The sequence below is a fragment of the Diabrotica virgifera genome, chromosome 4 (genome assembly GCF_917563875.1).
Source record: "Diabrotica virgifera virgifera chromosome 4, PGI_DIABVI_V3a".
In the NCBI taxonomy this organism is placed as follows: Eukaryota; Metazoa; Arthropoda; class Insecta; order Coleoptera; family Chrysomelidae; genus Diabrotica; species Diabrotica virgifera.
The window spans coordinates 11,133,327-11,150,234 of NC_065446.1; the positions used below are offsets into that span (position 1 = coordinate 11,133,327).

General features: G+C 31.6%; 2 protein-coding genes across 3 annotated transcripts in view; both read right to left on the minus strand.

Moving 5' to 3' along the window:
• The window catches only part of LOC126883457 (facilitated trehalose transporter Tret1-like), a 30,566-nt gene extending 18,417 nt beyond the window's left edge, over window positions 1-12,149 (minus strand). Inside the window, exon 1 of one of the 2 annotated variants that reach the window (XM_050649018.1) lies at window positions 11,993-12,149. Coding sequence is in view for 1 of the 2 variants with exons in the window: in XM_050649017.1 (XP_050504974.1) it covers window positions 284-392 (109 nt within the window). In the remaining variant the exon portion in view is untranslated. Of the gene's footprint in view, window positions 1-283; window positions 461-11,992 lie in introns of those variants that run through there. The other variant, XM_050649017.1, reaches the window with a different exon arrangement.
• LOC114334942 (glucose transporter GlcP-like) overlaps window positions 9,872-16,908 on the minus strand; it is a 281,124-nt gene continuing 274,087 nt past the window's right edge. The window contains exon 3 of the transcript XR_007697658.1: window positions 9,872-9,910. The gene's annotated coding sequence lies outside the window, so the exon portion shown is untranslated. The remainder of the gene's footprint in view (window positions 9,911-16,908) is intronic.

Genomic DNA, 16,908 nt, shown 5'->3' on the forward strand with positions numbered 1-16,908 from the left:
GACGTTAATCACCCAATACAAAGACTTGCTGAAGTGCAGATTCCTGGAAGGAGCAGGGGAGGAAGACCAAAGAAGACCTGGGGAGACGCTTAGGCATGACTTGAATGTAAAGGGGATCAATAGATATGACCCAAGATAGAAACTTATGGAGAAATGCAATTAGGAAAGGAGACCCTGCATAGGGATAAGGTAAAGAGAATAATGATGACACATAAATTTTTCTAATAAATTAATTTTCAAATTTCCTTTCTCTCTATATAAAGCTAAAAATATTATTTCTTACCTGTCAAAGTAGATACATAAATCCTCCAGTTAACTTCTCGATTTTTAAAGGTTTGAGTAAAATTCTTTATATTTATTTTGTTATCGATCTTTTCGTAAATTATATCCATTTTAAATCGAACGAGGCACCTATGTATCAACTTTTAATTTGCAATAATATTAATTTAAACAATAAATTGTGCTATTTCACTAAAATTTAAAAAAGCTAATCAGCACCAATACAAGTAAATAAATATGTATGTATAACAGTTTTATTTGACAGGGTCGGCTTGATGATTTCGAAATTTTCATTGAAACAAGCATTTATTTGAAGGGTAGAGAGGAAAAGGCAACCAAGTACGAAAACTATATTTTTCAGGAGAAAGAAAACAAAACTTGAAACCATAAAAATCCTATGTTTTTTAACTTTTTAGCTAAATATTTTCACATTCTTCTTCTTCTTCTTCTTCTTCTTCTTCTTTTTGTTTAGACATGACTCTGTCTGTCTTTTCAATGTGCCTCTAGTAAGTTGTCGTTCCATCGTGTTCGTGGTCTTAACACTGATCGTCATCCTATTGGGGAACCGTCTCTCGCTGTACTTACTACTCTATTTCTTGTCATTCGTCTTATGTGGTCATTCCATCCTATTCTTCTGTTTATTACCTAGTTATTAATGCTCCCCACCTTGCATTTTCGTCGTACTTCTAGCCCTGTCCCATAGGGTCTTACCATCGATTTTTCAAAGGGCTTTCATCTCCGCTGTTTCGAGCAATCTTTTTGATCTCTCTGTGTTGGGTCCTGTTTCTGCCGCGTATGCCATTATTGGTCTGATGACTGTTTTGTAACTTCTGCCTTTTATTTCTTTTCCAATATTTTTATTTCTCCATATTGTGTCATTCAGGCAACCTGCGGCTCTGTTTGCTCTATTCACTTGATCTTGCACTTCTCTTTCGAGCCTTCCGTAGCTAGTTTGAATACCTAGGCATCACACTATAGATAATGTGATGCATAGGTATTCAAACTCCATCACTTGTTCCATTATCTGACCCTTCAGCTCCAATTTACATATTATTGGATTTGCTTTTATAACCATGCATTTGGTCTTTTTGGGGGAATTAACATATTGTATTTTCTGGCGGTTATGTTAAATTCGTGCAGCATACGTTGTAAATCATCTTCATAGTATTCTCATATTGATATGAACTTTTTCTTAATAACTTGAATAATGTTAGGATTGTGTTTTTATTTCGTAGTTAGCTATTTTTTATTTAAACAAAATATGGACCGCGTGCTTCTTCCTCTAAACAGGTTAAAAAATGTTTATTTTTATTATATTCTTTATTTCGTTATGCATTTCTAAATCATATTGAAAGAACAAACCAAGCTACAAATTATTGACTAAAGTTAATCTGATTTTTAAAACTCACTTTGATCGTCAGGAAGATCATGGTATGGGGTTTATCGCTAGTAACTATGATTAATGTGATTCCTAATACATTTCCAGTGAAAATAATAACTCTTTGATAAGTATTGGCGATTACAATTTTTTTATATGCGTGTCCGAAAAGATTATAATTCCCAAAATATTTATAATGAAAATATTTAGTTCATAATAGATGCCGACGAAAACAATCATTTCCCTTTCTGTTTCTGCCGACGAAAACAATTATTTCTGAGAAATTTTTACTAATTATAATTTTCGTGGACCCACAAAGAGAAATGATGTGTTTGCCGATACTCCTCAAAAAATAAATTTTTTCGCTAACACTTTATTAGGGATTATAATTTTCACAATCATAATATATAATCGAAAATAATATTTTTCGCGGCGTTCATTGAAAGTTCTACTCTTAACGGCATTTTTCGGAGTTATGGTAACTAAGGCTGATTAGCAGATAGAATTTGGCTGTAATGCTCTTTAGATCCCTCTTCTTCACAGAATTTCATTAGAACGTTTAGATCAGCATACATTTCTTTTGGGCAAAGGTATATAAGCGTTTGGTAGAGCTGATTAAGTTCTTGAAGATCCGGTACCTTTGATTTTCCTTCTGGTTCTTTAATTGACCTTTTACTAAGGACGACGTCAAAGATGCGTTATATGTTTCCTTGTAATCCACGATTTTACATCTTGTTTCAAAGAACATTAACTGTTTCAGTTGCCAAATAGGAAAAAAATATTTTTAGGACAAAAATGTACCATACTAAAAAGACTATAAAAAATGAAGAATACTGAAAACTCCTTAATAAACTTACATGACTAAACGTCTCGAAACAACAATTAATAAATACAGCAGAGATGATCTGAGTAAGAGTTAGTGATGGCGGTTGTTGACAAAATACTGGTTTTCGGTTAAACCGGTTTTTTAACTTACGGTTTAACTTGGCAATTATAACCGACCAAAAAAACTGGTTTAGGCTTTTTGAATCAATATTATAAGTATAATTAACCCAATAAGTTACAACGCCACATTTACATTGCACTTTAGTTTGTGATACTCCATAATGTCTATTTTCAATATAAAATCTCATAGTTTTCGATATATTGGAAAAAATCAATTTTCATTTGGTAACTTCAAAGAGCTGTAACTTTTTTTGTACTAAAGTAAATTAGATTAAATCGATCTATTTTTGGTCCCAGAATATGTGATTTAATTTATGTCATGCCTTTCTGTTACACCCTTTATAATAATAAACCAACTTAATGAAAGTTTCGGGTCCAAATAATACCAGATAATTGAAAAATACAAAAGTAGTGAAATTAGGTACTTATTTAAAGGCGGATCCAAATCAATAAAAATTTGTGTATGTGGTGTGTAGAAAAAATATTTGTGGTAAAAATTTAAATGTGGTCAAGTATTTTTACGACGTAAATATTTATTTTGTGTGTTGTACCGCCGAATCCACTTAGCGACAAGTGGATAGTCAAGTCCACAATAACACTAAGTCCACTAAATTCATGCGGCGCACAGTTCACGTCAACAAAAAGTTCAACGCACACAAGCAAATTTGTGTCAACTACAACGTACAGCGTAAATTTTTATTGATGTGGATCCGGCTTAAGAAGACTATAAACTTAATAATGAAGTAAATAAGACTCTAATGTGTATATATGTATATGCATTGTAAAAACAAAAAAGGTAACATCAAAAATAGTAAAACTCGTAAAAGCAAATAATAAATCATTGTTAAAATTCTGAACTGGATGTATTATTGTCCTAAATAATTTGCAAATTTGTTGTATATCCGAAAAAAAAAAAAATAACATTTTATACGATGCAAAAAACTATTTTATTTTTAAAATTTGTTTAAGTGGTTCCACAGACCTCTCTGTGTAGGTATCGCATTTATTATAAATCATACAACTATGACTGCACATTCTGCACAGCACACAGCTGGTTGATATTGATACTAATATCTTTTAATACCTGTTTTTAATAGGATTCCTAATTCAGAAAACGTGACTTGCTTATTCTCAAGTTCATCAAAATAGCTAGTTCAGCTTATCACATTTCTTAAACATATTTCAGTGAGCCTGAGAGTCATTAACGAATATAAACATTAAACAAATCAAAAATTATTGATGAATTTAAACAAACAGTATTTTTTCTCGAAATTCATTATTTGTTTAATATCCGGTAACTACTAAGGTTTTATTATCTAAGGTAACTTATCGGGTTTTTCATCGGTTATTACATTAAAAAGAAAAAACCGGTTATAACCGTGACAAAAGAACAACCGGCAAAACCGGTTAATGCGAAGTAAAAAAACCGGTTTTAGGTTATAACCGGTAGGTTTTCCCATCCCTAGTAAGAGTAATAACGAATTTTATGGACTGTGTGGTTATTCCCATGTTTCGAATTGACTATGTTGGTTTTTCCTCTGCAATAGATGTGTAAAACCTTGAATATCTCAGGACTCCGTTTGTTGTTCCCCTTGACGATTTGTCAAGATAAAATACACCGAAAGGGTGGAAAGGTAAATCAGTTTTTTTTTCTTTTTTGTCACCTACTTTTTATTTATTTATTTTTTTTTACATAAATTACCTCGACAATCACTTCCATTGGTACAGGAACACTAACATCAGATATATTTTAAATAACGAAAACAAATAGTATCTGGGCATCCGCCATCCATCTGGGCGTGATAAAGTAACCGATAAATTTTTTTAAATGAGAATGGGGGTCGTGTGATAGTTCGTTTTAAAGGTTATTCAATTCTCTTTTCAGTTATATAAACATTACCATAATATAATTATTTATATAGGTTAGCAAAAATTTTTTTTAAATTAAATTAAATTAAATTAAATTAAACACAAAAAGAAGAGTGTATGTAATTTATTTAAATCAAAATACATTTTACTGCTGTCAGAAAACAGAAAAAAATATTTATATGACAAATAAAGATTGCTTTTCGCTTAAATTAGATGTTCAAACTGCCAAGAGACAAGTGGGTGGCAGTTTTAACATTTAATTTAAGCGAAAAGCAATGTTTATTTGTCATATAAATATTTTTTTCTTTTTTCTTACAGCAGTAAAATCTATTTTGAATTAAATAAATTACATACATTCTACTTTTTGTGTGCATTAATTTGATTTAAAAATTATTTTTTTGGCTACCCTGTATAAATGATTATGGTTAGGTTTATATTACTGAAAAAAATTGAATAACTTTTTCAAGCGAGCTACCACACGACCCCTATTCTTATTTAAAAAAGTTATCAATTACGTCATCACGTCCAGATGTACGACCTCACTAGTATGATATACATAATATGCCAAAAACTCATAATTTAAAAATCGACCTGTTTCGGGATTTCTCTTCAAAATCTCCTATTCTCGAAAAACTGGATTTATTCCATAATTTTGCCCCTCTCTGTATATGTAGTTCTAAAAATATAGATTTTTTTATTTGTAAAATATTCTTAATGAAATAGGTATTATTTTATTTTAGATAGGTATTATTTTATTTTAGATAGGTATTTATTACATTTATCTTTATTTTTTAAAAATTTATTAACATTGCGCTCATTAACAACTGATTTTTTTGATGGATTTACTGATTTGCAAAATAAACGAATTGTATTGTGTATTTGTCCTACATGTAAATTATTATAATATTTTGAAATGCTTGTAAAGTAACAAAAATGCTATTAAGGTTTTATTACCTCATATAACTAAATATACAGTTTTGTAATTTAGACATATACGCTCTGAGGTTCGCTGGTGTCGCTCCTAGCGGACTACTAATTCAACTTTCACCGGTAATTTTTAAATTTATTATTTAATTGTTATCGCTTAATATTTACAACGCAAAAAGTAATTAAATTGTAATCGATTTTTTAAAGATTTTGCTAATCATTTTGACGTTCTATTGACAAAATATGAATTTCTTACTTCGGATAGTTAATAGAACATTAAAAAAACTTAAATTCAGTATTTAAAACGTAAGTATATTTAAGGTAAAAATATATACCACAGCTTTGACCAACTAATATTTTTTATAATTAATGTTTTTAATTTTAATTTTAAATTAATCACTTTGACATTTATGTCAAATTTCCGGTAAAGGTTTACAGACTTGTCACTACTGGCGCTCACACGAGCTCATACGAGCTCACAGCGTATACGCTAGAGAGGGGATATTTACAAATTCGTGAGCGCCAGTAGTGGCAAGTCTGTAAACGTTTACCGGAAATTTGACATAAATGTCAAAGTGATTCATTTAAAATTAAAAGTAAAAACATTAATTATAAAAAATATTAGTTGGTCAAAGCTGTGGTATATATTTTTACCTTAAATATACTTACGATTTAAATACTGAATTTAAGTTTTTTTAATGTTCCGTAATATGTAATTATAAATTATTCTTAGCGCCATCTACACGATAATTGTGAAAGTATCCGAAGTAAGAAATTCATATTTTATCAATAGAACGTCAAAATGATTAGCAAAATCGATTACAATTTAATTAATTTTTTGCGTTGTAAATATTAAGCGATTACAATTAAATAATAAATTTAAAAATTACCAGTGAAAGTTGAATTAGTAATCCGCCAGGAGCGCCACCAGCGAAGCTCAGAGCGTATAGCTTTTGAACTGAAAACTGAAATAGTTTTTGATTAGATATATTTACGTATAGTATTTTTACTACAAAAGCGATATTACGTAGGTCCAAATTTCTGACGTAAAAGCACTGTCAAAACATTAGATTGTGACTTTTCATCATGGCCACGTTTATGTCATTACTTGTCAGATGTTTTTCTTTGTTTTTGTTTACTATAAAAATAATATCTATTCTTGTTCTCATGATCATTTTTCAGTGCGTTATTAATTATGACGTCATATACTGTATTGGGTGTGTCGAGACTTATTTCATGTAATTATTGACGAATCTGACAGATGCTAGAATCGTACTTAGCCATAGGTGAAAAGCTGGTGGAATTAAACTAATTAGTAATTTAGTATATTTGATTTTTACACAATATGTTAACATGTAGGTATTTTTTATAAAGGGGAATAAAATTAAAAAGTAAACAATATTGTTAATTAAATTTATAAATATGGAAACATTAAAAAATGACACAAAACTATCCATTACTTGTGTTTTTATCTCCTTCTCTAGGTGCTGTCTTCGCTTCAAAAGTTGGCAGTCATCAGAGCGATCTTTATTTCTGAAACCGCGGCTCTAAATAATTCATTGTTATTACATCCAAACCAGTTCCTAAGGTTCTTCAGCCATGAGTTACGTCTCCTTACTATAGATCTTTTTCTTGCATAATGACCTGGAGTATTAGATATACATCTCTCATCACATGTCCCATATATCTCAGTTTTCTTCTTATTTGTTAGTTTTTCTCGTTCCTTATGCGTAAGTCTCATTACCTCCACGTTGGCTATTCTATCTACTCATGAGATATTTAGCACTCTTCGGTACATCTTGAATGTCTCTAGCCTCCTCACGCCAATGACTAACTTTTAACGAACTAAATTCTAAACTAAAACACAAAAAAATGCACAAAAACGTTGTGAAACACAAGGGAAGTCGAATTCGAAATTTCAAAATGACAGGTACACAAAATACTGACCTGAATAATAACCGTCACTTGACTCTTTGACACTTCTAAAAAATGGCCAAAATGAACGAAGTTTTCGTCAAATGTTCGTAATACGTGTATTTGATTGGCTAGAAAAAACGCGCATTCTAAATATCAACGAATCAAACGTAGGTTAGGAATAGACATCTTATGTATATAACCATTGTAATGCTGCATTATTTTTGTGTTTAATCACGGAGCTACCGCTTTTTCCGTCTCATATAACTTAATGCATTAGAGAGAAATCGAAAAACTGTGACGCACTGAAAAATGATCATGAGAACAAGAATAATTCTTTATTCTAATTAATGATGTCAATCGGATTTCATCAATTGCCGAAATATATTAATCATATGCCAAAAATATTTGTTAATGTTAAAGAAAATAATGATATTCCATAACATCAATTCTAGAATTGAAATTTGTGTAGCACAGCTAAAATACGACACCAACACGGAACTGCCCGATTTTGTATAAGCGTCCACATGGTATTTTAATAAGAAAAACGTAATCGCGAATTATCAATAATATAAATTTTCTAAAACAATTATTTAAGTTCAATATTCCAAAAAATAATAATTTTAGTTAAATATTTTAGACAGTCGTACGTACGCTGCTCATAAACGCAAATGACAGTTCAGTGTTGCTGGTTGCGGTCAATTATACTGAGCTGTGAAATAATCTATTTTAATGATTATACCTACACTATGATGATATTCTAATTAATATATTTCGGCAAGTAATGAAAACCAATTGACATCATTAATTAGAATAAATAATTATAGATATTATTTTTATAGTAAACAAAAACAAAGAAAAATATCTCTGACAAGCAATGACATAAACGTGGCCATGATAAAAAGTTACATTCTAATGTTTTGACAGTGCCCTTACGTCAAAAATTTTGACCTACGTAATATCGCTTTTGTAGTAAAAATACTATATGTAGTATTATGCACACATCATTAAACAACAAAGGCTGTAAAGGCGGGTTCTAACTTGTCAGTTTCGCTGACGCAGTCTAACTGATTCAGTGATCCTGAACAAATAATGAACATGAAAACACCTTTTCATTTTAAATGATCAGTACATTCATACTTTCAGTTAAAGTGAAAGCCAGTTCTACTTATTATCATTATTGACTGATCATGGTCGCATAATGAATAGAAACTGAAGCGCGAGAACATCCATTTTCGTGATTTGTTCAATGTGGCAAGTTTTGAGAGCAAGTTTGGAGCAATTTTTTGCAGAATCTCTTGAATTTGTCTTCATATACGTAGTTGCACTAGCACCCCATATATTTCTGCGAAATATTCAGGACCTGCCCCAACATCTACGACGTTTTCTTTTCTTTCGATTCACTGGAATATTCTGTAATAATTCAATTACTATACTCATTGTAAACATACTTCCCGAACAGCTGGTTTCAATTTTTTTTAACCATTTTCATTACCACGATATTTGCCGACGCGTTTTGGGGTGGCTGGTCTAAGTTGAATTTTTAGTCGTCTTTAGGGGCCAAACGAAAAACAAACAAAACTTTTTTATCTTTGATACAGGTTCTAAATTATGTTCTGTTGTGATTTATAACATTTTTTTCGAATTTAAAATTTTATGCAAGTTCCCTATTGCTGAGTCGTATTTTTTGTAAAATGCTGTGTTTATATTATCCGCCGAATAATGCCTATTCATGGCTCAATTGTACCTCTTAATTTTAACCGTTTTGAAATACAGGATGTGTATATACAGGGTGTCCAGAAACTCTACCGACAAACGAAGACAGAAGATTCTTCTGATAATTCTAAGACAATTTAACCCTATTCACTTAGTCCGAAAATGCTTCCTAAGGGAGCTAGAGCTCTTTGAAGATGGCGTCTTGTAATGAGTTTTTCTTAAATACCTCCAGAACGCTTCTATATAGAAAAACAAAAATCGGTACGTTTATTTATCTTCCAGAGATAAATCTATTCCATCCATTGCGAATTTTTAGTACCGATCACAGGCGTCCGTTTTGGGCAGGACAACGGTTATTTTATCGCATAACTTTTTTGTCTTTAATTCTTAAGCATTTTTGACACTGTATTATTAAATTGTGAGGTATTCTAGTGCTAAAAGGTACTCTTGTTTTAGGCCGGTAGGACACACCGTTTTCTAGAAAAATCGATTTGAAAATTTTTCGTTCTTTGAATTTCAAAAAAAAATTTCAAAAAAAACCTATTTAGAAAGACGAAAACTGGTACATTTATTTATATTCAAGAGATGAATCGATTTCATTAATTGCGAATTTCTAGTACCGGTCATAGGCGTCCGTTTTGGGTAGGTCAACAGTTATTTTATAGCGTAACTTTTTGTCCTTAATTTTTAAGCATTTTTTACACTAGATTATTAAATTATGAGGTATTCGAGTACTAAAAGTTACTCTTGCTTTAAGTTAGTAAAATACATCGTCTTCTTTTTGAAAAATTTTTTCAATTTTTTTCAAATTTCAAAAACGAAAAACTTTCAAATCGGTTTTTATAGAAAACGGTGTGTCCTACCGACTTAAAGCAAGAGTACCTTTTAGTACTAGAATACCTCACAATTTAATAATCCAGTATCAAAAAGACTTAAAAGTTAAAGACAAAAAAGTTATGCGATAAAATAACCGTTGCCCTACCCAAAACGGACGCCTATGACCGGTACTACAAATTCACAATCAATGGAATCGATTCATTTCTGGAAAGTAAATAGGCATACCAATTTTCGTTTCTCTAAGTAGAAGCGTTATGGAGTTATTTAAGAAAAACTAATTACATGACGCCATCTTCAAAGAGCTGTAGCTCCCTTAGGAAGCATTTTCGGACTAGGTGAATTGGGTTAAATTATCTTAAAATTATCTAAAAAATCTCCTGTCTTCGTTTGTCGGTAGAGTTTCTGGACACCCTCTATAAGACAACTGGAATTAATGCAATATTTTTCAAAGGCTCGAACACTATGTATGGAAATAAAATATTTTTAAAATGTTTTAATATCATTCGATTAGAAATTAAAAAAAATTGTTACATCTAAAATTTTTTGTGAAAAAGACTTATTTGACCGGCCTCAAAAGGCCGCGGCCTCTCGGTGATTGCACCAATTCGTTTATATGGCCAGCACACCACTGCACCTTGTGCCTAGTGTCAGTGCTAAGGCACGTCATCTTCTGGAGTTTCGAGTAATTTCGGCACTTAATTTATGCAAACAGATTACAAACATTTTTAATTTCTTGAAACGTGTTTCGTGAAATAGGTCGTGTTCTATTTTTCAGTTTCAGTTTCATTGATTTGGACAGTTAATTACGTGCGTAAAATGAATACCAACCGATAATTTAATATTGCATTGGTTTCCGTGGTGAAGTAGTACGAAGATTTGTACTATAACCTGAAGAGGTACCTACTAGAAATACCAAGAAAATATCTCATCTTTTCTCTTTAAACTCGGATCCACAATGTAACATAGTGTTTTAAATGTTTGTATCTCTCTCTCTATTGCTTTTTCTCCCAAATGTTTGTATACGCATTGTATTAAATATTTGAAATTTGGCAATATGTAGTAGTAGCCGCCCTTCAAACATGTACCATTTTTGCGAAATGGTACATGCCGTACTCTGCATAATTTGTTGTCCTAGGCACCTGCCTATATTGCCTAATGGATAAAGCGCCCCTGCATGGATGCCAATAACGTTGCTGTTTCCTTTTTTTTTTGATAGTAACAAAGAAGTTCCCACGGCAGCAACAACATCGTCATCACTTTCTATTGTTGAATAATATTATAAAAAAATTGTATATTATATAATTATTGTATCTTTCATTAGTATACATATAACATGAAATGGTTTCGTTTTTCACAATTTATTTGTTTCATAATTCACGTTTCATGTTTCATGTTTCACATTTCATGTTTCTTTGGTGTACAGGTTAACTCTGATAATTTTAGTTTGCATTTTTACTTTTTTACGTTTGTTCTAATTATATATATTTCAAAAATATACCATTGAAATACCTATTCCAGATAGGTACGCTGTGAGCTCGTAGGTAGAAGGGATAGGTAATTAAAAATTCGCGAGCGCCAGTAGTGACAAGTTTGTAAACCTTTACTGGAAATTTGCTTTTTGACGTTCTGCATTAAGAGTTGCATATTATAGCTTTTAAATGTCTCAAGAAAGTTGTTGTATTAAAGAGTGTCGAAATACTGGTTACAACATTAACTGTGTATTCTACAACTTTCCTGTCGCTAAGCATAAGGTGATTCAAAGACAAAAATGGATTGATGCAATTAGAAAAAAGTAAGTAAACACAATTTTAATTTTAAAACGGTAGAAAAATTTAAGCTAAAGGATCAGTTAGCACACTTTCGAATTTTGATCCAAATTTTATAGTCCAATCCTGAAACAAAATTTGAATGCGTGAAGATAACGACCAATCACAGCAAACGTAGGCCGATAACTGTCGTTAAAGGATTCATAAGTTAATATTTATGAAGTATTATACTATAATTATATTAAATTATTATACTTTTTTGCAGAATAAATTTTTTCTAATATTAGTTGTCAACATAAACGTCAAAACGATAGGCAAAAGCTTAAAAATAATCATAATGAATAATAAATTCTGTACTTACTGCTATCAATTATCGATTACAATCCAATTACTTCTTTACGTTGTAAATATTACACGATAAGAATTAAATAATAAGTTTGAAACAACTATTATTTGCTTTTCTGCTGTCCTCTTTAAAATTCCGACCGAAATAGGAACACTAGTCAACCGTTAGATAGCGATAGAAGCCATACCAGCGAAACTCACAGAGTATAGGCAACACTTTTTTCTTTCCAGAAAATTTCCGGTAAATTTATACTAGTAATCCTCTAGGTAGGTGGCGATACCAGCGAAGCTCGGAGCAATACGGTAATACTGTAAAATTGCAGTGTCGTACGGATATGACAAATGTCTAAGTCAAAAAATTTCAAAAAGTCTATGCTTGTCAAAACTTTCGCGAGTGTTCAAAAATAAAATAAAAGTATATCAAACTCCTCCAAAATGGTTAGAATACATTTGAATGATGCGTAAAAAGCAAGAGCAATTGCCAAACTCGAAGAAGGTTGGTCACTAGGCAAGTTGCTGCTGATTTGAACGTGAGCCATATGTGCATATAGAAGATCAAACAAAGATGGGATAATTTTCACTCTATAGCACGGTTGGGCGGTTCAAGAGGGCAGAAGATCTCCACAGATCCACAGGATGAGATGTTAGTAGATTATTTGAGAGAATCCCCTTTTGCCACAACTCAAAAAGCAAGAGAAGAGACAGCGTTCCCAGGCAGTATTTGCACTGCACGTAGAAGAATTAAAGCAAATGGACTGCTAAATTGTGCATCTGCAAGGAAACCTTTTCTGACTGAGGATCGCAAGAGGAGACAAGTTGAATTTTGTAATGAATTTATAAATCGCGATGAGAATTTTTGGTCTAGGGTTGCATTTTCCGATGAAAAAGTATTTCAGTCATATAACAATGGTCGGGTAATAGTTTATAGGCCGAGAAATCATAGGTATGATGAACAATATACGCATAATTTAAGAAATAGTGGAGGATTCTCGGTCAACGTATGGGGATGGATAAGTGCTGAAGGCGCGGGCGTTTGTTATCATGTAGAAGAGAAGTTAACAGGATTACATTACAAACATATTCTTGAGCACACAATGTTGCCATCGGCGATCCAGAGATTCCCCAACAACGACTTTATCTTCCAACATGACAATTGCCCGGTGCATACGAGTAGAATTGTTCGAGAATGGCTGGAAGAAAATGATGTTAATGTTCTTCCGTGGCCTTCCCGTAGTGCAGACTTTAACCCCGTCGAAAATGTGTGGGCAGAGTTAACAAAGAAACTAAATGAAAGAAACCTTAGACCACGGAATAGAATTGAATTATGGGAAGCAATTGCGCAGGCATGGGAAGAGCTTGTTAACTATAACATGAGGGGATTGGTGCTATCTATGAACAGAAGACTGCAAAATTGTATTGACAATAATGGGGCTTCCACCAAATATTAATTATTTTTTTATTATTTATCATTGTTTATCATTATTTAATGTAAAATACATTTAAAATAAAATGCATATTTTAAAACCAGACTTCTTTATTTTCATTATTAAGACCATAATCCATTTTATTCAAAAAACGTCTTTCTATACTTTCATTTTGTTAATATTTGTAAAATATTTAGATTCTTTAATTTTAATCAATCTATTCTAGCTAGGTACACCACTGGTGTCCCCATGTATCGTTCTCTACAGAACACGTCCAGGGACATTCCGGGTCGGAAGAAGGGGTGGTTTTAGTTGGTAGGCGGCTGGTTATGGGGTGCATGCGGGATGCATTGACCACACGTGGTTGGCGTATCCTAGCGTGTTCTCCTCTCCTGTCCGAGTCCAACAGTACTAGGGACACCTTCCCTAGTCTGCTATGAGCGTTCCCCTCAATCCAAAAAAAAAAAGGTACACCACTGGTAACGTCACTTTGACGTAAAAGGTTCGTTCAAACGAGGTAAAAATTTAAAAAAATCGGCTCCTAGATAGGTAAGTCTGTAAACTATTCAATGACCGTAACTTTACATAATATTGAGCCTGATTTTAAATCTAAAATAAAATAAAAATATATGCAAATCTAAAAAATCAAATAAGCAAAGCATACATATTTATATACCAGCTTACTACAATGTAATCAAATGTAATCATCATTGATCATAATAAAAGTTGCAATACATTGATAAAGAATCGAAATCATAATATCATATTAGTACGCAATAACATTTTTTTATATATGTATTGTATATATTTTTTAATAAAAATATGATAAGTCTTTTAAAATAAATAATTACAACGATGTTTTTTTTTGTTTTGTTTTCCGGCCTTGGTTTAGAATCTTTAGCCACAACAACGATGTTACTACATTATGATATAAAATCAATGCATAACAATGACTCATTCAAATAAAAAAATATAGAAAATAGTGTTGAGACTAGCACCTGCAATGCATAATCTACATACCTATAGTTATTTTCAACATATTTCGCCCAGGATATTTAGGAAAAAATAAATGGATTTATTTTTATTTCATCTAGAGATCATTCTAGATACATTAGGAAAATAGTATGCAAAAAATGACTGTAAATGCATAATTGCATTTTAAGGTGCATAACACGCATCCAAAGTGCATAAACATGTTTAAGTCAGTATATTATGGACTAGTGCGGCAGATTCGTGCAAATATTATAAGAATTGTGCATTTAATGATACAAGCATATAATTTGGACCACATATACTACACATATAAAGATTCAAATGAGCCCATCTCAGATTTTGCCTTTTAAAAAAATGGCAGGGATTCAAAATGGCGACTATACATATGTGACTAATAGCACGATAACTTTTGAACGAGACTTCAGATTTCAACCAAATTTGGTATATAGGTTCTTTTTTTGATGTATAAGGTCGAGGTCTTGAACCGCAAGAATCAGTTTACCAGAGGTTGTGTTTTTCCTGGTTTTTATGTAAAAATATGTTGGTTTTTTTTTTCACCCTGTATGTATTAATTTTTCAAATAGTTAATACGGCCATTAAAAAGAACGTAAAAATATTTTCTAGGAAATATTTTTTCCTTTTTAGTTATGTTAATTACCATTTATTAAGTGCAAAACGTATCTTCACATGCACCTATATGCGGCAGATTCGTGCAAATATTATGAGAATTATTGTGCATTTAATGATAGAACCATATAATTTGGACCACATGTATGTACTACACATATAGAGGTTCAAATTTAGATACGAGGCCATCTCAGATTTGTTTATTTTACAAAAATGGCGGGAATTCAAAATGGCGACTATACATACGTGACTAATAGCACGATAACTTTTGAATGAAACGTCAGATTTCAACCAAATTTGGTATATAGGTTCTTTTTTTGATGAATAATATCGAGGTCTTAAACCGGAGGAATCAGTTTACCAGAATTTGTGTTTTTACTGTTTTTTTTTATGTAAAAATATGTTGTTTCTTTTTCAATTCTTTCACCCCGTATATATTAATTTTTCAAAAAGATGATACCGGCGTTGAAAAGAGCGTAAAAATATTTTTTAGGAAATATTTTGAACTCTTTAGTTATATTAATTACCATTTAATACATGCATAACATATCTTCACATGTAGGTTCCTATGTGCGGCAGATTCGTGCAAATAATAATATAAGAATTATTGTGCATTTAATGGTAGAAGCATATAATTTGGACCACATATACTACACATACAAAGATTCAAATTTAGATATGAGGCCATCTCAGATTTAGTCATTTACAAAAATGGCGGGCATTCAAAATGAATCTGCCGCCCATAGGTACATGTGAATATACGCTATGCATTTATTAAATGGTAATTAATACAACTGAAAAGTTCAAAATATTTCCTAAAAAATATATTTACACTCTTTTCAATGGCGTTATTACCTTTTTGAAAAATTTATATATACAGGGTGAAAGAATTGAAAAATAAACAACATATTATTACATAAAAAAACAGTAAAAATACAAATTCTGGTAAACCGATTCTTCCGGTTCAAGACCTCGATATTATTCATTAAAAAAGAACCTAAATACCAAATTTGGTTGAAATCTGACGTTTAGTTCAAAAGTTATCGTGCTATTAGTCACATATGTATAGTCACCATTTTCAATGCCCGCCATTTTTGTAAAAGGAATAAAAACTGAGATGGCCTCGTATCTAAATTTGAACCTTTATATGTGTAGTGTATGTGGTCCAAATTATGTGCTTCTACCATTAAATGCACAATAATTCTTATAATATTTGCACGAATCTGCCGCATATAGGTACATGTGAAGATACGTTTTGCATTTATTAAATGGTAATTAACATAACTATAAAGTTAAAAATATTTCCTAAAAAATGTTTTTACGCTCTTTTCAATGGTGGTATTATCTTTTTGAAAAATTAATACATACAGGGTGAAAGAATTGAAAAAAAAAAACAATATATTTTTACATAAAAACCAGGAGAAACACAACTTCTGGTAAACCGTTTCTTTCGGTTCAACACCTCGAACTTATACATAAAAAAAAGAACCTATATACCAAATTTGGTTGAAATCTGAAGTCTCGTTCAAAAGTTATCATGCTATTAGTCACAATGTATAGTCGCCGTTTTGAATCCTTGCCATTTTTGTAAAAGGCAAAATCTGAGATGGCCTCATATCTATATTTGAACCTTTATATGTGCAGTATATGTGGTCCAAATTATATACTTCTTCATTAAATGCACAATTGTTTCACATATCGGCTGCACTAGACCAAATTTTGTTATTCAGGGAGTTTTTAAGTCACTGAACTATTCAGTCTGAACACGCATACGCAATCATAACCGACCTCCGAAGCACCTAGTGCCCAAGGATACTGCTAAGGCACGTCATCTGGAGTTTCGAGGGTTCTGGCACTCAGTTGATGCAAACAGATTACTCGGAGGTTT